Genomic DNA, 21904 nt, shown 5'->3' with positions numbered 1-21904 from the left:
GATCTGACAGAATCTACCTTACGATGAACAGCTTTAGTTCCATGGTCAACTTGATGTTCTGCAGTCAGATGATCTGTTTTGTTTCCACCAGAACGCTCAGCAAACCAGAAGCTATTTTTTGAAAAGTGTGTTATTCCTGGCTACAGATGGCATGGCCCTGCTCCAGAACCCCAAGGGTCTATATTGTCTCCTACTCAGCCTTGTCACGAACTCCATACGTACCTTTTCCCACTACATATACCTCAAATACCATGGTTTCTGCCAGATTATATGGCTACTTGTATAGTCTGGTTCTGCTGCTGAGCCCTTTCCCATTCTGGGCCAGCATCAAAACTGGCAGCCTTCTGTGTCATCTGATATGGGGTGGAGCAGTATTCCCAGGTGGGAAATGCACTGCCTCCAAAACCCAAGGGGGCCCACCTGACATTGAGCTTCCTTCTTCATGCGGGGTGGAGGTGGGAGGTGCAATCACCATTATCTTTCACTTTGGAAGATATGTCCCTGGCATATCCCAGACTACTGGTCCCTAAAAATTTCACTGAGATGTCTATCAGGCCTCTGAATCTTCATAGCGTGTTCTTCCGCTCTCTGCAATGCATGTGTCTCATCAAGGCTTCCAGTACACTTGCTCATTGCTCATCTGGTCCAAGTTGATGTTCTGCAAGGTATCTAGGCAGTATAGGTCTTCTCAGACTAGGTCGTGAGAGGGCAGGAAGCTTAACAGCCCTGGGGCAAGATGGTAATTGTGTACTTTTGTCTGTTCCAAGGGAATATGAACTCTGATCTTTGCTTCTGATGGGGAAGGAGATGATACACACTCACTAGGTCCACAGCTTTATACCGTGGACCTGAGAACATGCGAATGTGCGCTAGGACAGACGCCACATCTGGCACAGCACCGCAAGCAGAACCAGCACTTGGTTGATTTTGCCGTAATCCACGGTCATCCTCCAGGAACCACTTGATTTGTGCAGGGGCCAGATCAGTGAATGGAATGAAGACGATGAGAATCACTGCCCCTGCATCCTTTACGTCCTCAAGGATAGCATTGATCTTTGCCATTCCCCTTTTATTAGTAAGGTTGAGCATCTTCTAATATGTTTATTGGCTTATTTCCTTTCCTTTGAATTCCCAGAATTCACAATCATTTGTCTTTTTTTAATGGTTTATCTGTTTCTTTCATTAGACTGTGGGGCCAGAGACTATGTCTCATTTATCCCTGTGCCCCCCGGACCTGGCTCGTAAGAGCTCAATACATACACACTGAGTGAGTGATCTTAACAAGATGAACAAGTAGCATGTGACTGGACATCCTGGTGTTCTTGGGATCTTGAGACTAAGCTCCTTTGCTTTTGGGTAAGCCTATCCCTGACAGCAATTTTATTATTTTGGTTGACTTAAAAGAAAATACAATGTTATCCAATCAAACCATCTCTCTTTTGAAACGAAGGCAGTGTCACTGACCTAATCAAAGCTCCCAAAGCCTTGTTTTCTGGATGGACTCCCTTTGATAGCAGTAATGGGCAGTAACAAGCCGAGCCCCCGCCCCATTTGCCTGTGATAAACGCATCCAAAACACATTACAAATCTCAGAGTGAGGCTCTGAGGCCTGAGGCTGCAGCAAAAGAAAACCAAGGTTGACATGCACAAGTTTAAGAACCTGATATTCTATAAATGAAAAAAGGCCAGCTGCCTGTTCCTTCACCACTGAACAAAGTAAATGCATTATCTCAGCCTCCTGCCATTTTTCAAACCTGGGACTCTCTAATGATATCTGTTTGGTCAACTCTAAACTTCATTTGTCAAAAAAAAAAAAAATCTCTCATTTACTGAATCTCAAGCGTGTCTTTCCTTTGTCTTAAGCTTTTGGGTTAACAATTTTTTTTTTTCTTAAATACGTTTTTACGTAGGAACATTTTGATCTTTGTAGAACACACACCTTACTAGGTCCCTCACTTCCTCAAACACATCTCATGGCCTCCCATTATTTGAACGTCAAAGTCCAACTCCTGCATAATGTCTCCACGGCCCTGGCCACTTTTTTTTTTTTTGGCCCCATTTCTGCCCACCATTCCAAGAGCCTTATGCTTCCAACACACATTTGCCTCTAGTGAAACAAGCCTTTACACCTGTACCTCTGAGCACACGCTGCTCCCTCTGCTAAGAACTCCTACCTCTACTTCAAGATTTGGTTCAAACATCAATGCTCTGTGAAGACTTTCTTTCCTTAGAATGGTGTGAATCATTCCTTTTCCCACCTTCTCAACATTTTAACTAAATATCTACAGTAAATACCTATTATCTTATACTATAATTATTTACCTATGTAAATATATGTATAATTATTGTGTGTGTATATATATACATGTATAGATATATGTATAATTATTTACCTATGTGTCTGTGTTGCCACCAGACTAAGAGCTCCCCAAAGGTAGAAATTATATCTCATTTATTGCGGTTTCCCCAGTGCCAGTCCAGTCATGGGCACACAGTAGATGGGCAACATCTGTTCATTGAGCAAATGAATGAAGAGACCCAGTCCCTACCCAAGGGCCCAGGACCTCCGATTCAACCACCAAAAAAGGACCAATAAACTAGTGGAGCAGACTCTAATGGTACTTAATTTCCTAATTTCCTACAGCAGGTAAATACAGAAGACATATTCATGCGTAGACTTACAGGTAACTCAGAGTCCTAGGGACCTCTCTCACCCCTTTTCAGGAGCTGTCCCTTTCACTTGTAACAGGCTGGAGCTCAGAGGTGCTTCTCTGTGGGTGGACAAGCGTACGTGGGTGTCTGTGAGCCTCCTTCCCTTTGGCAAGCACTCAGAATAGCTCCATTACCATGCATGGAAATTCTGCACATGCATCAAGGAGAAAACAGCCACAAATAACACAGCCTGCCTTCCAAATCTCCAAAGCACATCTCTGCAATCATTTCACTTTCTAACTATCACCACTGAAGCCTTTCAGCTAGACAGCAATTTGTTTTCAACTTACTCTGGGTTCCTAAGTTAGCGGAACTCTTTAGATGTTTATAAATGAAGCTTCCTCCTCCTGCCCAGCTCTCCCTGCTCTAGCTTCTCTTCCACACAGCCCGGTAATAAGAAACTAACTAGTTCCTGCTTGCAATCAGTCCAAACCTCTTCATTTTGTGCTCAAGACCCTTCAGATTTGTCCTGGTCCTTGCCCTCCCATCCGGCCTCATCCCCAGGTACTCTCCTGCATGTGTTCTCTACTCCAGCTATCCCAATCACCCCCTAGGGATCACAGTTCCAGGGCTTTCCATACTCTGCTTTCTCTGCCAGGCATACACCTCAACCACCCAATTACCTACTTCTGCCCTTTCAGACCGCACACAGGTTGTCACCTCCCCCAGGAAGCATTCCCTGATTGGATTAGATGACTTTCCTGTATGCCTACAACTGGCCATTCAATTATTCAATAAACAATTATGGAGACGAAGTTTGTGCCAGCCTCTGTTCTAGGTGCTGGAGGTATAGTAGGAACAAAAACAAAGACTCTTGCTATCAAGAAGCTTAAATTCTTGGGGCGTCTGGGTGGCTCAGTCAGTTGAGCACCTGACTTTGGCTCAGGTCATCTCACGGTTTGTGGGTTCAAGTCCCACATCGGGCTGTGTCGGCACAGAGCCCGCTTAAGATCCTCTGACTCCCCCTCTCTCTTCCCCTCCCCTGCTCATGCTGTCTCAAATATAAATAAACATTAAAAAAATTAAAAAAAAAAAAAAGCTTAAATTCTTATAGGAGGTGGGGTGATAGGCAATAAAGAAATAATAAACTGTATCAAGGAAGGGGATGAATACTCTGAACAAAAATAAAGCAAGGTAGAGTATTAAAAAATGATTGGGAGAGAGTGCTGTTTTGTTTAGGGGAGTCAGTGAAGGCCTTTCTGATAAGGCAAACAGAGATCCACATCAAGTGAAAATAGGAACATGCAAGTATCTATAAAAAGAGCATTGTAATCAGCATAAGAGTTTAAGTGCAAAGGCCCTGAGGTAGGAACATGTCTGGTGTGTGTGTTCAGAACAGCAAGGGAGCCAGTAGGACCACACAGGTGTAAGAAAGGGAGAGAATGTTACGAAGTAAGGTCAAAGAGGCGGCCAGGATCCACATCACGTTGGGCCTGGGAGGACATTGGAAGGGCTTGGAATTTTGCTCTGAGAGGGAAGCCACTAGATTTTGAGCAGAGTAAATACATGATTTGTTTTACATTTTTAAAGGTTCACTCTACCTACCCTAGCGGATAATAGATTCTAAGGGGAACAAAGGTGGAGGTAGACAGGGCATAGGCACCTGGATATCCATTAATTCCACAAGTACGTATTGGGTATTTCTATGGGACAAGCACTGTTCTAAGGATTGAAGATACCCAGAGGAGTAAGACAGGACTTCTGACTTCTGGCAGGACTTCTGAAGGAGGTTCCAATCGAGTGGGGATACAATCAGAAGCATAACCAGAGAACATGTGAGTATGTATATAGAACAGGGTATTACAGAAGGGGCAGGGGAGGGAATTAGATAGAGAGTAGCATTCCAGAGAGAGAAAACGCTCACGTGTGAAAATGCTCCAAGGGGGAGTGACACAGTGGGATTTTCAGTTTTGATATGTCACTTTGTTTCTAGCACAGAGAGGCCAATTTGAAGAGGTTAAGACTGGAGGCAGAGGGATCAGTTGGCGGGGCATGTGATCACCTGGGAAAGAGGATAAAGTCCTGAAGTTGTGCTAAATACGGAGGAGAGACAAGAGACTGTAAACCTAGGTAAGAAGTAAAACCATCAGGATTTGGTTGGTTGGGTGGGTGGGGGGTGGAGGGGGTGAGGGGATGCAGAGCTTAGGCTGACCCCCAGGCTCCTGGCTAACGTGCCAGTATTGCCAAGTACAAGAAGACATGTTACCTCTGAGATGCGCATCTAGGAGATTCTGTCTGAAGCTCAGGGGTCTGAAGACACAAACTGGAGAGTCATCGGCATATACGAAATGCCTAAGGGCATGCGTGGACGAAATCAACCAGGAAGACCATCTACATCAAGTAGACTTCAGTTTTGGATCTTGAACCTGCCATTCACCATCTGTGTGCAACCCCGAGTAAGTTACCAGCCCTTCTGAGCCTCACTTTCCTCATCTTTAATCAGGTATTAGTTTATTAGTTTTACTTTTTTATTTGGTTTGTTAGGAGTTTTTTAAATGTCTACCACAGTGCCGAGCCCGTGGTTAAGTGCTCGATTATTATTCTAGCTCCAACAGTTATTAGCAGTGGGGAACCGAGCAAGACACTTCTGCCTGGTGAGCCTCAGGGTCTCATCTGCTGCTACTGCTCGGTCGGTCCCACAGTGCCCCGAGGAGTGGTGCTCAGTAAATAAGTGCTAAATAAATGAAGAAATCTAAAAAACTGAAACAATATTTACTAACGCAACAATGAGAAGGTTAAACAGGATTTTTAAGACACTACATAAACATCAATGTAAATGCTAACAAATTAGCTTAGGAATGGTCTCTAGCACTTAGAAGGTAGACGTTAGGCCCCTCTCTTTTCTCCTTGCTTTTGAACTTAGCCCCTCTTTTTAAACGGTTTAATCTCTTCCTTTCTATTGGCTTCTTCTCTTCAGATTATAAACATGCTCTCATCTGCCCTAACCTAAAAAGCTTTCCTTGGGTATTGCTATCTCCCTCAAGTTCTCATCCAGTCATTCTTTATTTTCACCAACTGTCCCCTTTCTCAACCCCAAATACTTTTCAATGAACGGGCCATACCTTTTGTTTTAGGCAAAAAAAAAAAAAAAAAAAAAAAAAAAAAAAAGTCCCAGTTTATTATGACTTTAAAAGAGCAAATCTCATTTATGTAATTGTTCAAGCAGGCCTGTACAGAGGCATTTCATTTCAGAATATAGATGTGTTTTTTTCTACTGTGGTAATTCATTTCAAGAGAAATTTCATTATGTATCTTCTACGGAGCCCTAAACCAAGAGCCAGCGTATTCAAATAAACCCCAAGGTAGGGGGACGCTTCAGGCCAGTTCCTCATTAGAAGCCTCAGCATGGGGGCTCTGGAGACCAATGCAGAAGGTCTTCCAGGGAGAGCTGAAATGTTCAGATAAGTGAGTCCTGGAAAGAAGGGGTAGTTGGCTGGCTCCAGCAGGCTCACCCCCGGGGTAGAGCAAAGAGAACAGACAGGGGAGTTCTGAGAGGCACCAGAGCTATCTAAACTCAGGGGGATGGAACTGAGTGTGCAGCCACAGTAATTGAGTTTCAGTTACCTGCAGGGTGGCGAAATAAAGTAGTAACTTCATCTGCCTGACATGGGGGAAGTTTAGAGGTGTCCTTGGCGCACTCACAGTGAAATCTGTCACCCTTTCACTGGGTTGGGTGATGGCAACCATACCGCGCTTCCTAGTGACAGCCAGCGCACGTCCCGTGAGGCAGCGCAAGTGCATACAGCTAATGAAGCATCTCCCGCAGGCCTGGCTCCCGGGGCTCTCCGCATCCTCTGTCTGAAGGAATGGCACCATGGGAAAATTTAGCACCACCAGCAGCAGCCATCACCCAAACTCAAAAGAGTCTTTGAATGGCAGAGAGAGGCCCATTTTGCTTTCTGCCCAGCCCAGCTTTGGAACCATCCTCGGGTCATTTTTTGTGGTTCTGTACAAACGTGCCGACTGGCAGCGAGCCGTTCTTCACCTGAGCCCGGATTTCAGCTCGGTGCTTTAATGTGAAGACCAGGGCTCTCACCGTCCGCCGGTATGGCCCATTAATGAGGCGGGAGCAGAGATGAAACGTTTCCCGCTCAATATTTTCAACCAGTAGGTGATCCATCTAAAAAACAGCAAAATTATCAAATTAGGGCCTTGCATTGCATAAGGATTAAAAGCAAGAGAGGCTGGAGCACTCTGCTCAGAGGCCTCCATTAATCAACTGAAATTCAAGGACATCTACTTCCTGTCACAAGAGAAACAGGAAGAGCAAATTAATTCCACCCTAGCAATTAAGGAACAAGGCCATGTGCTTTGTGACAGGGACCTCATTCACAACCCCTGCCGGGTGGTAATATTTGCCATTATAACAGGAAACTGGCCTGAACTAAGCAACGGGTACTGGGCCCTGTACTTTACCAACCAGGAAACGAAGACCAAGGATAATAAATCAGTATAACAGTTTATACTTTTTTTGGTTTGTTTTTCAAAGTGCCTTTTAACCCCTTACAACATTTTAGAAACACCGGGTCTGGGTCCTGATATGTGTGTAGAACAGTTTATAAATCACTTTTCACATTTAATGCTCACAACTCCTGTTACCTCATTTTACAGATGAGGAAATAGGTTCAAGGGTAAAGAAAGGTTCAAGGTCTCACAACTAAGAGGCAGAGCCGGCACTCTGACCTGGCACCCCTGACCCCAAAGTTCATGATCCTCTCCTTTCACCATACTAACTGCCCCCTTACTTTTGGAGAGACCGGTTGAGTTTGAAGGGACCTCCACGGGGCCAGCTAAGCAGAGTGGCTCTAGCGGATGGGACCTGTGGCAATTCTGGGGTGGTCCAGCTCAGGCCCAAGCCCTCCTGAAGTCACAGACCTAATCAAAGCAGGACAGGTCTGGGTCTTTGTCCACAGTCTGGATCCAGGCCAGACTGGGCTGCTGCTCAGAGACTCCCTCATTACCCTCCTTTCCAGACCCACCTCCCACTACTCGCCTCGCCAGCCCTGACCGTGGCCCAGCCTGAGCAAGCCAAGGTGCTTTCACATCCCGCTGTGCCGCTGCCCAGGTACATGTTCCCTCAGCAAGGTCCACTTTTCCCAAGAAACATATTCCTATTTGCATGTGAAAACTCAGCTCAAAACCAAAAAGCAAAAAAGCAAATCCTAGCTCAAAGGACTGAAAGTTCTTCCTTGGGTGGCCACGATGTCCTAAGCTTCCTGTAGACACTTTCATAAGATGAATGACCTATTTTCTGAGTTTGTCTTCCCTGAAAACAGGAAACAATTTTCTTTTTCTCACCTCCTTTTTTCCCTTCTCTCCCCACCCTGCCACTCATTCAAATACTTATTCAGCACTTACTATGTGCTAGGCTCTGTGCGTGGGCTGAGGAAAAAGCAGTGAACAAGGCTGACAGTCCTTGACTCCACGGAGAGCACAGCCCAGTTGGAGACAAGTAGAGAACAGGACCGTAAGTATACGGAGTATCAGGAAAGAGAACAGGAATGGGTGCTGGGGCTCAGAGCTACAGCAAAGGGTCCCAAGCCAGGAGGGCAGCGCCTGGCTTTGGGAGAGAGTGATGTTTGACCCGAGACTTATCTGGTGAGGTAAAGTGGGCATTTGCTTTGTGAGAAATTCACAGAGCTACATACACATCTATCTTCTGTACACTTTCCTATATATGTACTACAGTTCTATTTAAAAGAAAAGTTTAAGAAAAAATGTACTAAAAGTAAAAAAGGAATACCTGATATTCGATAAAACATCCTCACATAACAGAGAGACTGACAGAACAAAACGAATAGAGAAAGGAAGCTTGGGAGAAATAAGGACCAGGCAGAGAGCAGAACAGGACTGAGAGAAACACAGAGAGACAAGGAGAATGGCTGTCTAGGCCCAGACGTCTGCCTATGTGTAGCAGACAAAAGATGCTCAGGGAAGTTCGGGATCCTGATGACTATCTCCAAGGCCTGCATTGGAGTGAGTGGTATGGCAACATGGTTCTCCAGAATCCAGACTCCTTGAGTTTCTCGTAGCCTCCTGGGAGGGCACTGAACTAGCCCCCGGCCTGAGGCAGCGCTGGTACCAGACTACTTTAGGAGATGGCAAGGGTAGCTGCTGTTGGCCCACTGTTTGTCCAGCAACATTTGCCAGAGAGGCTGCTCACCTCAGTGTGAGGATGGTCAGTCACTGTTCAGAGATTCTCTTAACATAACAGACAAGAGGAAGTCTTCATTTTCCTTTTTTTTTGAGGAAAGTGGTTGTTGGGGGAGAAGGGTATATGTGCATTTGCAAAAAGAGGTCATGGCCATTCCATCAAACTGTAATATACATATAAAAAGAACTTTAAGAGTACCTTGAAATTCACATAACTGGATACAACCCATACTTCATTCAGCAAATAATTCCTGAGTCACTACTCTGAGTCCGGCCTGATTTGGGTATTAGAGACACAGAGCAGAAAAGACCTGACCCTGCCCTCCAGGAACTCCCAGTGGAAAAAGGAGATGGCATGTATACAGATAACCGTGGGGCAGTGGACTGTGTGCCATACCAGTGATGTGACAGGGACAGGAAGCAAACACCTAACGATTCTCATGCATGCTTCTTGTTAAATGGAGGCCAATCACAAGGAGGAAAAATAGCAGTGATATTAAACTGTAAATCATAAGGGAAAAGAATTCATCACACACCCATGTGTACAAGTTCATTGCCCCAAGTGAAGAGTGTCTATCTTCTAACTGCCTTTGGATATTTCAAACCTACCCAAGTTGTTGAGTTCTCTCCAGTGGGTCCTAACTTGGTGATTCAGGTTAAGTCCTTTGGGGTGAAAGGACCGGAGTCTCACTGAGACCTTGAGAAAAAGAGGTTTTGCCATGAGAAACATCCATGTGAATGGAAACGGGAACCAGAATGGGATATATCTGTATGAATGGGAACGGGAACAAGAAACCTAGGGATTTATTTAGAGACCATACCGTTTCTCTTGTGTGTCTCAAGATCTGTCTGGTCTCTTTCTTACATGTTTTTGCTCCTCTCTATTTGCCTTACTACCAATTCTAACCGCTTTATTCTCTCCCCTGTTCTACACATCTCTGCCCACAGCTTCTGCTCCCTCGTAACTCTTCCAACACCCCTTCTGCTTCAACACTCCTACTGCCTGCTTTCTTGCCATTTCCTAGTTCACACTTCTCAGAGACAGAGAATCTGATTTGCCTTCCTTATCTATTTGTACCTGTAAGTTAACTGTGTGTCCAATCCTGGACAAACTGGCTGTAACTAGGGAAGATATAAAATGTGACCATCTAGAGCTGTCTTTCATCAAGGAGTCTGGACCCAGTGGGAAATGGTGCCATAATCAATTAGTGATGTTTGCCACATCCTTAAGCTCTTTAAAAGCAAGCTAAAGGAGGTCTTCTTCAGGTGTCTACCTCAAGTGTAGAACTTCCCACATTGGATTGTGACTATTTATTATCTATCTCCCTCAGAAGATGGTGAGCCCCTCTAGGGTTGTTACCATGTCGGAATTATTCCCGAATTCCTGATGCCCAGCATAGGTGCAGGCACAAAGCAAGTGCTCAGTAAGCATTTGTTAAATGAATATCCTTTTTCCCTGTGTATACTTCCATCCTTTCCTGCTCTTTCAATAATATCCTATGCATAAAAGATGAGGTCTGAAATATAATGTTTCTATTTTAATATGTATTTTCTAGTTAGGAAAATCCTATCCCCTTCGACTGTCATCTCTTCCATAAAACCTTCCCAGATTCCCCCATCAGACTTCACTGTTCTGTCCTTTGTGTGTCTACACCACTTGCCAAACCGCTATTCCAGACATATTTTCATCCTGCCTTATATTTAGTCATTTGCAGGCTCTCAGCCAAGAAAGGATAAGCTTTCTTAGCCCAGGAAGTGCGACTCATTTATGTTTATATTCTGTCCCGCACCAGCACCAATACTAAACATTTGTTGACTTGAATATCCACTGGGAGCAAACTTCGTGTGAGTTTTCCAATAGCTTGACTGGATTTGTACACATCTACCCACACTCCTTTTTGACCACTCGAATACATTTATGAGAGAGCTGGTCAAAGCCAGAGGTGCAGTCTGAGGCCATTAAACAAAGGAAAAACTAACAGTCCCATATGGGGACGTACCCCTGACCTGGATCTCATTAGCACCATCCGACAACCAACTGGGCCAACCGGCCAGTGTTTCATAACTCTTAATGATATGGGCTCACTTTGAGAATCAGGTTCATTTTTTTTTTAATGACATAATAGGAAAATGATCACAGGCCATGAGGTAGGAAGGAGAGTGGATAATGAGGAAGGGGAAGTAAGAGAATGACACCACAGGGGACGTTCATATGAGGAAAGATCTAAAAGACAGGGAAGAACAAAGAAGATCCGGAAGGGAGAAGTAAAGGGGAATGGAGCATGGGTCTCAAAAGTGGAGTTTTTATTCATCTATCCCATTATTCCAAGAACAAGGAAACAATCCATAAATCTGGAAAGCGAGACCTGTGTAGAGTAATAAAGAGATGCGCCTTTTGGCTGTGTGTGTATATTCTTCATCTGTGGCTTTCACTACTAAAGGACATGACCCAAACAAATAACACGAGACCATTTTTTCTACAAAAATGTAATGAGTGAATTTGCAAGAACACATACTAGGATCAAACTGTAAAGGCTTTTTAGTCATTGGGCCAGTAACTTACCCAATGGTTTACTACTGGCTGATAGAGTACATTTATGGAGATCTGATGTCTGATTTGAATGCACTCAACATTGGTTACTGTCAAAGACCAGATACTGGATTAGATGGTTCATTGATTCACCCTAATATGGAAATATTTCAGATGATGATAGGTGCTAGAAGTTAACCTTATATAAAAGTGCTTATATTTATATCTTCTGACATACCAAACTGATAAAAATACTATCAAATGCTGTTTATTATGCAAGGAAAACAGATTGATTTTTTTTGCCGAAGGAAGATGGTAAGATGCACATTTTTAATTTTAGAAATTTATTCTTTGGGAGCAAAACCATTCAGCTATGCTTAATCTGATATTTTTTCCAATTACATTGGGAAGCACTAACGAATGTATCACTTTTTTAACTTTGCTTTGTAACACTTGAGTGCTTACCACTTGATGTGCCATTTAAAGGATAATTAATGGATAAACTAAAAGGATAATTATTATGGAGTTTAATATAGCAGGCAAACTGCTCATTAATCCTTACAAGCATAGCTTCGTTATTATCATTTACTTAAAAAGATACCACAGGGAACTGGTATTTACCACCACATTAACTACATATTATATACCCACACTCTATGTTCCTGCAATAATTTTGGCTTATTTAAAAAATAAACTTTATGTAAAATATTAAATAGCAAACCTTGTTGGCTAATCGATACTCTGGAAAATTAGACTTACAGTCTTCGTATTTTTTTCTTCTTTCAAGGGTTTAATAGTCATATTAAAACTTCGTTTAGAAGAACTTAAGCAAACTTACAGCATATTAATTCACTAAACTATCAAATAGACATTAAAAATTATAAACATGAAAAAATAAAGATATATAGAAAAGGATATATAAAATGACGCTGATATTGATCAAGGTTAAAAGTAAAATGTAAATGTAAATAATCGTCAGTTTTCGGCGGTTATTTAAATAATCAATAAAAGCATCATATGGAACATTTAGCATATGATTGGCTCTTAATAAATATCGTATAATCATTAACTTGCCCGATATTCATTTAAAGAGCTATAATAATTTACCAAACAGGAAATGCACCAAAATGTCAATAAGATTATGTCTGATGGTAGTTCAATGGTGATTTTATTTTTCCTTTCTGCATTTTCTCATTTTCTATCATAAGTTTGTATTAAAAAGCCCAAAACTCTATTTTTAAAAAGTAACATACCACAAGTCCATTTACCTTTCTTTTGTAGATGTATAATTGAGATAGAAAGGTTAAAATATTTTCTCAGAGAATGCAGACCTAGCGTTTAAATCAGACTTTTGAAATTGTTTCTTTTGTTAATAATATTAAATTATTCTTATTTATTTTTGAGAGTGTGTGAGTGCGCACACATGCCAGCAGGAGAAGGGCAGAAAGGGGGAGAGGGAGAGGGAGAAGGGGAGGGGGAGAGGGAGGGAGAGGGAGGGAGGGAGGGAGAGAGAGAGAGAGAGTCGCAAGCAGGCAGAGCCCAATGCAGGGCTCAATGCCGTGACCGTGAGATCATGACCCAAGCCTAAATCCAGAGCTGGATGCTCAATGGACTGAGCCACCCAGGTGCCTCTCAAATTATTCTTTAAGTATATTTTAATAGGGATATCTTAAGAATAGGAAAAAATATGGATGTTACATCTGATTTTTCGAAAATATTAATTGATCTATAAGATTTGTTTTTGATGATTATGAGCAAAACTACCAGGTGTACCTCAAACTACTAACATTTGAACTCTCAGCTATGGAAACAATAGAGATTATGTCTTGCCAACTGATTATATGCCTTGGAACTAAAGGTATGAGTGCTGACATTTTAAAAAAGGGGGAGCAGTATCTTTTCAATAGACTGATAGTCCATAGCAGAGTCCATACCAGAATTTTTGCTTCAGTGGGAAGGGGAAGAATTTTAAGTAGGAAGGAACCAATACTCGTTAAGTGACTTCTAATCATCACATACTATATATACTATTCCTTTGTGTAAGTGTTTCATTTTATCTTTCCAATAATTATAGGTGATAGGAATTATAATACTCATTTTACAGATAAAAAAGTCAAGTCTCAGAAGCATTAAGGGATTTGCCTACAGTGACACAACCAGTTCCTAATAGAGCCAGGGTTTTAATCCAGGTCTTGCTAGTCTTTCTGCAATACTATCTCCCAGAATGTTTACAAATTCAGAATCCTTAAAGAAAGCCCAGGTAGAGTTGGGGGGTGGGGATGAGGGGAAAGTGGGTGATGGGCACTGAGGAGGGCATCTGTTGGGATGAGCACCGGGTGGTTTGTTTGGTTTTTTTTTTAATATGAAATTTATTGTCAAATTGGTTTCCATACAATACCCAGTGCTCATCCCAAAAGGTGCCCTCCTCAATGCCCATCACCCACCCTCCCCACCCTCCCACTCCCCATCAACCCTCAGTTTATTCTCAGTTTTTAAGAGTCTCTTATAGTTTGGCTCCCTCCCTTTTTTTTTTCCTTCCCCTCTCCCACGGTCTTCTGTTAAGTTTCTCAGGATCCACGTAAGAGTGAAAACGTAAGGTATCTGTCTTTCTCTGTATGACATATTTCACTTAGCATAACACTCTCCTGTTCCATCCACGTTGCTACAAAAGGCCATATTTCACTCTTGGTCATTGCCAAGTAGTATTCCATTGTATATATAAACCACAACTTCTTTATCCATTCATCAGTTGATGGACATTTAGGCTCTTTCCATAATTTGGCTATTGTTGAAAGTGCTGCTATAAACATTGGGGTACAAGTGCCCCTATGCATCAGCATTCCTGTATCCCTTGGATAAATTCCTAGAAGTGCTATTGCTGGGTCATAGGGTAGATTTTTAATTTTTTGAGGAACCTCCACACTGTTTTCCAGAGTGGCTGCACCAGTTTGCATTCCCACCAACAGTGCAAGAGGGTTCCCGTTTCTCCACATCCTCACCAGCATCTATAGTCTCCTGATTTGTTCATTTTAGCCACTCTGACTGGAGTGAGGTGATATCTCAGTGTGGTTTTGATTTGTATTTCCCTGATGAGGAGTGACGTTGAGCATCTTTTCATGTGCCTGTTGGCCATCTGGATGTCTTCTTTAGAGAAGTGTCTATTCATGTTTTCTGCCCATTTCTTCACTGGATTATTTGTTTTTCGGGTGTGGAGTTTGGGGAGTTCTTTATAGATTTTGGATACTAGCCCTTTGTCTGACATGTCATTTGCAAATATCTTTTCCCATTCCGTCGGTTGCCTTTTAGTTTTGTTCAATGTTTCCTTTGCAGTGCAGAAGCTTTTTATCTTCATGAGGTCCCACTAGTTCATTTTTGCTTTTAATTCCCTTGCCTTTGGAAATGTGTCAAGTAAGAAATTGCTGCGGCTGAGGTCAGAGAGGTTTTTGAGCACTGGGTGTTGTATGGAAACCAATCAGACAATAAATTATATTTAATAAAAAAAAGAAAGAAAGAAAGAAAGCAAGCAAGCAAGCAAGCCTAGGTAGAATAAAGCCAAAGCACTAAGACTATGAAAGATCATTACGAAAATGTGAGGCTCGTTTACCTAAGAGAATCACATTCCAACCAGGAGACATTACCTCTAATTCCAAGGCTTCTGAGAGTAATTTCTGGGCATTTTTCCTGAATGTCTCAGTTTTGGGGTCACTTCGCACTTCAATAGAAGGTCTATCTAAATGTTTTTCAATGAAAGTTCTCCACTCAGTGTAAACTTCTCCAGCAAGACAAGCCACTTCTGAATCTGAGTGCTGACGCATCTTATTCACAGTGTGACCTGAAACAAGAGAGGAGAAACCAAAGGAAAGGTTGTTCTGTTTTCTACTGAAAACTACAGGACTAGAGGGACTGATGTGTGACATGCAGAAAGTCATTCACATACCTAAGGATGTAAAGCCTCTTGTGCAAAGGAAGACCCATTTCTCAAAGGCTGAGATAACCAGATAATCATGGCAGGAGAATCACTAAACTTGCCAATGCAATAAGTCATAAAATAGGAGCATGATCAATAGATACTTAAAATGGAACAATTAAAGTACCAACTCCTTAATTCAAAAATTGCAATAAAAGAAAATGAATTAAGCATTTGTCTTGTCTTTTTGGTACATATTATATTTCAGAACAACCAAATAGCCCTAGTTATTGAGGGAATGTTCTTTATTCAACTAAGAAGTGTGAAAAGATTGACAGAATTTTTAAAAATTTCATAGCCCATGATGAAATAATTCATTCAGGTGACAAGCATCAGTGGATGAACTCATTCGATGAAAGGCTGATGGGGAAATTTATAATGGAGGGAGGAGCTGTCAATGCCTGAACCACTAATCAATCTTAGTGCCCCGAAGAGTGCAGCTATCGGACAGAGGTAGCACTTCACAGCCCTACCTATGAGTAGTCCTGCACCCTCCTCCCAAAGAAAAGAGGAACCAGAATCCAACTAGTTATTCAAAGCTATCTGGCTAATAGAAAATATGAGAGGCAGCAGAATAAGTTAAATTATAGTAGGAGGAAAAAGACACATCCTGAATGTGGGACATTCTACAGGACCACAGACCCGATTTCCTCAATAGTCAATGGCATTTTTATTTTGTGTTATAATTAAGTTTTTATTTGAGTGTAGTTGACACACAATGTTACATTAGTTTCAGGTGTACAACATAGAGATTCCACAAGTTTATACCTTATGCTATGCTCACCATACAATGCTATGACAGTCCCATTGACTATATTCTTTCTGCTAGGTTTTTCATTCCTGTAACATAGTCATTCCATAACAGGAAGCCTGTATCTCCCACTTCCCTTCACCCATTTTGCCCATCCTCTACTTCCCCCCTCCCCTGGTAGCCATCGGTTTATACTCTGTGTTTACAGGTCTGATTCTGGTTTTTGTTTGTTTTTTATTAAATATTTTATTTGTTAAGTAATCTCCACACCCAATGTGGGGCTCGAACTCATGATCCTGTAATCAAGAGTCACATGCCCCGAAGACTGAGCCAGCCAGGTGCTCCTGTTTATTCATTTGTTGATTTTTTTTTTTTTTTTTAAAGGGAGTAACGTTATGGACTGCTATAGATTAAGAGTCTTTTGAGCTCAAACTACCACATGCAATGTGTGATTCCAATCCTGACTGCAACAAATCAACCAACTATTAAAAGAGATTTTGAGATACACAAGGAATATGAATATACACTAGATATTAAATTATACCAAGAAATTACTATTTGTTAGGAATGATAATGGCACTGTGGTTATGTAAGAAAATATCTGTATCTGGGGTGCTTGGGTGGCTCAGTCAGTTAAGCTTTCGACTCTTGATTTTGGCTCAGGTCATGATCTCATGGTTTGTGAGTTCAAGTCCCACACTGGGCTCTGTGCTAACGGCGCAGAGCCTACTAGGGATTCTCTCTTCCCCTCTCTTTCTCTGCCCCTCTCCCCTGCTTGCTCTTTCTCTCTCTCAAAATAAATTTTAAAAAAATTAAAAAAAGAAAATCTGTATCCGAAAAATATAGGAAATTTTCAGAGATGCGTACTGAAGTCTGTAGAGCTGAAATAATAAGAGGTCTGGGATTCTGCTTTAAAATACTTCAGCAACAGCACAAAAACACGAAAAAAGGAAAGATGAAGTAAGTGGGACCATATCTTTAAAAAAAATTTTTTTTTAATTTGTTTATTTTGAGAGAGACAGAGACAGTGCAAGTGGGGGAGGGGCAGAGAGAGAGAGGGAGAGGGAGAATCCCAAGCAGGCTCCACGCTGCCAGCAGAACTGCCCAAGGCGGGGCTCAAACTCACAAAACCATGAGCTCATGACCTGAGCCAAAACCAAGAGTTGGACACTTAACTGACTGAGCCACCCAGGTGCCCCAGGACCAAATCCTAACAGTTACTGAATCTGGGCGAAGGGCATATGGGGGTGTGTTCTATGATTTTCTTTATTTTTATGTATGTTTGAGATGTGCATAATAAAAAATGGAAAAAGAGGGAAAGGATCAAAAATATATCAATATGCAAAAGTACTCAAAAATAATTACACAGAAAAGCAAAGAAATCAACTAAACACTTAGATTTAAAAACTTAAAAAGTAGGGGCACCTGGGTGGCTCAGTTGGTTGGGCGACTGACTTCGGCTCAGGTCATGATCTCACAGATCGTGAGTTCAAGCACCACGTCGGGCTCTGTGCTGACAGCTCAGAGCCTGGAGCCCGCTTCAGATTCTGTGTCTCCCCCTCTCTCTACCCCTCCCCTGCTCACACTCTGTGTCTCTCTGTCTCTCAATAATAAATAAACATTAAAAAAAATTGTTTTTAATAAAAAATAAAAACAAAAAGTAGAGGGGCACCTGAGTGGCTTGGTTGATTGAGCACCCAACTTCAACTCAGGTCACGATCTCATGGTTTCATGGGTTCAAGCTCTGTGTCAGGCTCTGTGTGCTGCTTGGGATTCTCTCTCTCTCTCTCTCTCTGCCCCTCCCCCATTCACACTCACTCTCGAAATAAATAAATGATAAAAAAAAAATTTTAAACACTTAAAAAGTAGACAAATATTAGCTATATTTAAAAAAATCAATTGCTTTCTTACATCTGCAATAGCTAGTCTGAATACATTAGGGAGAGATTCTGCTTAAATAAGTAAAACCATAAACCACTTAGCAAAAGATTAACAAGAGTGGGGTACCCTGTCTTCGGGCATGTCATCTCTGATTCCAACAGCCCCAACTGGCTTCTCTGACTAAGTTTCAAACCCCTTAATGGCATCTCCCACACTGCAGCCAGAGTGGCCTTTTTAAAACCTAACTATTCTTTCTTTCTTTTATGTGTATTTATTTAATTTTGAGAGAGAGAGGGAGAGAGAGAGTGAGTGAGCAGGCAAGGGGCACAGAGAATCCCAGGCAGGTTCAGCAGAGCCCGATGTGGGGCTCGAACTCATGAACTCATGATCATGATCTGAGCTGAAATCAAGAGTTGGACATTTAGCCAACTAAGCCACCCAGGCACCCCAAAACTTAACTGTTTTCTGTTTTCAGGATATTTTTTCTAAAACATAAATCTGACCATTTCACTCCTCCACTTACAGCTTTCAATCCTGTATCCAAACTCATATCTTGTCACACAAGTCCTTTCACAATCTGTCTCCTCCCACCTACTTTCCAATGAACATTCAGTCTGCCTGGAATACTCTTGCTTCCCTCTATCTGGTTAACTTCCCTTCTGCCTTTAAGACTCAGTTTAGGAGTCCCCTACTCCAGGAAGTCTTCCTAACACCCCCCAGTCTTGGTTGGTGCCTCTCCTCCCCTGTGCTTCCTTAGCACCTTGTGCTTCTGTTCACAGTAATTGTCACAGTAAGTTGTAATCATCTGATCAGCTATCTCTCTTGCCCACCAAAGACAGCTTCAGGGCAAGAGCTGTGACATGTCCATCTTTGTCTCTCCAGCAGACAACACAGTGGCAGAAGGTAGGGGTTGGCAGAGTGGGTGTCCAGTAAATGTTGGTGGAATGAAACACCCATATAAAGAATGTATTTTTACTAAAATACATGAGAAAATGTGAACGAAAGGGGAAAATGTACAACGTTGTAAAATAGAAAGATTAGCACAAAGAGAAACAAGTAAGACACAGTCCTTGGAATTTAACCTACACTCACTCTGCCAAAGTGTACAAAGATGATACGTGTGCAAAAATACCCTTAGAGGTACTGTGATAGTGAAAAGCTAGAAACAATGAGAAGTTCATCATTCAGGGTCCAATTTGTTAAATAAATTATAGTCCACTTGAACAACGAATACTTTGCAGCCATTAAAGACTGGAATAGCTCTACATGTAGTAACATGGAAAGATGATTACTTTACTCAGGTTCTCAGAAGAGCACGCACAGCATGAGCCAATATTTACTTTCACAATTATATTTGTGTATACATATAAGCACACATATTTGTTTATATGCAGGGACAAAGTCTAAAGAATTTATAATGAAATTATTAACTGGGGTCTCCTCTGAGTCGTACGACTGAATGCATCTGTGCAGTTCAGCTCAGTCTCATGGGTTGGCTCAGCCTGTAAGCAATCCTAACGGCATGGTTGTGTTGTACTAGAGGTGCATTCCGGTTTCTTCGGAACACAGATCCTTCTCTTCATGTGTCCCCCTTCTTATCCCTTTCTCTCTCCAAGAAAGACACTGTTGATCAGGCTTTACATGTGAGCAATGAAGATGCCGAAGTCCCTCAAACAGCGTCCCTCTGCTTGTCAAATCCAATGGACCTTCTCCATCCTGACGTAACTTGATGCCTCTGTGGCCTCTGATATTGTTTTCTGTCTTCTGAAATATTCTCTTCCACCACTTTTTGAGACACCACCTGTTACTGTTCTTTCTCTCTCTTCTGCTGGCTGCATATGCCTTACCCAAACTTTAATTATCAGTGAACCCAAGCTGGGACGTTGTCCTTGGTCTCTTCTCTTCTTTCTCCACCTGCTCTCCCTGAGGAATCTTACCCACTCCTGTGGTCCAACTACCATCTGCAAGCAGATGACCCCCAAGTATTAGCCCAAAGGCTCCCACTGACACCAGTCTCCTACTGCACACCTCCACTTGTTTATTTTGCAAGTACCTCTAACTCAACATTTCTAAATGGAGAATGGAACTCACTATTATCCCCCCTCAGTGTCCTGTACTTGTCCCTCCTGTACTTGTCATACAACAGCACCACCACTCACCCATCATTTCGGGCTCCTTAACATTTTTTGTATCTTTCCCTTTTCTTCCTCACCGCTACCTTAATCCAGGTCCTCATCACCCCTCCACAGGTCTACTGCAAAAATGTACTAACCAATCTCTGTCCCCAGTTTGGTCTTCTCCAACTCAATCTCATTACTGAAGTCAAAATAACCTTTTACAAACACAGTGTGATCTCATTACTCCCTTACCAAAAGTCCTTAAATGGCTCTCCTCACTGCTCTCAAATTAATTCCTAAGTATAACATCCAAGCTCTCGATGACTTGGAACTTCCCCGGCCTTACCTCTCACCTTTTTGCCCTCTTTCCTCCCTCCCAGCCCTCCTACCCCTTTGCCTCCATGAGCTAAGTTCTGGCTAAGGAGAGCAACTTGCATGTCCTTGTTTTGGGTCAGGCTGTCTGGCCTTCTTACATTTCTGTGCCTTAGCTCACACTGTTCCCTCTGTCTACAAGGTTTAAATACCCACCTTCCCCTCTAAACTGTAAACATCTTGAGGGCAGGACCCCATACGTCACTCCAAGTTATATTGCCAGCTCTTGGCATAGTGACTAGCACAATAAGTGTTTGCTGAACTGAATCAAACAGTTAAATAAAAACCACTTACATTTGGCTTTCAAATTGCTTTTGTACTAACATTTGAATATGGATGCAGTTGATTGGGAAAATCACACAACTGCAAACAAAATAATGGAACTATACTATAAAGAATGGAATCCAAAGGCGCTGGGAAAATGAAAAGTTTCTAATTCTTACTCATTGTTAAGAATTCTTCCTACTCCAGATTGTATATGAATTATCCTCATTATGTAGTTATTTCATTTTTATAACTGAACAACGAAGTAAAAACTATTCTATCTCCTTTTCCAAATGAGAAAAGGAAGCTCAGCAAAGTAACTTGCCCAAGGCCTCACAACCAGTAAGTGTATGAGCCAGGATGTGAACACACACAGCCTGACTCCAGAGCCTGCACACTTAGCCGCTTATACCCTGTACTTCTCTGTATTAGGGACTGGCACATGGGGAGTGTTTGATATAATGTAGTTCACCTTCTGGATATTCCCAAATCAGAAGAGCACAGGTCTTAAGAGGTGGCCAAAGGGCAAAAGGCTTTGACTCTCAGGCCAGGCCAGTGGGGTCACTGCTTCTGGCCTGTAGGAGGCAGTATACCTCACAGATGCCCCATAGGAACCCCACCCAGACTGGTCAGGAGGTACTGCCAACACCAGCCAAGCCCTTCCGGGAAGGGTAGCACTGTAAGGGAGCCCAGGAAGATCCAAGATTTGTCACCAAGAGGGTGACAGCAGGAAAGGTAGTCGGTCCGGGGCAGGAAAAGAGAAGAGAGGGGGTCTAGGAAATCTTCTAGGACTAAAAAAAAAAAAAAAAAAAAGACAAAATAACAAATTTTAGATCATAAAGGGAATTTCATGGTAACAATGATGACAGTTAGTCACTGTGCTAAATGCTTTACCTACCTTAACTCACTTAAGCGTTGGAACAACACTATGAGGTAGGTGCTGTTAGGATTCACCATTTTACAGGTAAAGAAACTAAGGAACTGGAAATTAAGTGACTTGTGGGACACCACAAGTAAGAAGCAGGACCAGGTTTCAAATGTAGGCAAAGTGGCTCCAGAGCTCACGCTTTAATCCTATACTCTTGTCTCTGGTAATGATACAGTCCTACCTCCTCCTGACTGAGATGAAAAAATATGAGGCTCTGTGACCTTACCCC

General features: G+C 42.3%; 1 protein-coding gene across 2 annotated transcripts in view; it reads right to left on the bottom strand.

Annotated features, from left to right (window-relative positions):
* Positions 1–3701: 3701 nt before the first annotated feature.
* Positions 3702–21904, bottom strand: part of TCEANC2 (transcription elongation factor A N-terminal and central domain containing 2) — a 37549-nt gene continuing 19346 nt past the window's right edge. The window contains exons 4-6 of one of the 2 annotated variants that reach the window (XM_042997259.1): positions 15034–15227; positions 9475–9562; positions 6750–6832 (exon numbers count right to left, since the gene is read on the bottom strand). In XM_042997259.1, the coding sequence (XP_042853193.1) occupies positions 6813–6832; positions 9475–9562; positions 15034–15227 (302 nt within the window). In that variant the 3' untranslated portion in view covers positions 6750–6812. Of the gene's footprint in view, positions 6833–9474; positions 9563–15033; positions 15228–21904 lie in introns of both variants that reach the window. The other variant, XM_007077169.3, reaches the window with a different exon arrangement.

Source organism: Panthera tigris, chromosome C1 (genome assembly GCF_018350195.1).
Source record: "Panthera tigris isolate Pti1 chromosome C1, P.tigris_Pti1_mat1.1, whole genome shotgun sequence".
Lineage (NCBI taxonomy): Eukaryota > Metazoa > Chordata > Mammalia > Carnivora > Felidae > Panthera > Panthera tigris.
Note: the sequence above shows the minus strand (reverse complement) of the source record. Positions and strands in the feature narration are given on the sequence as shown.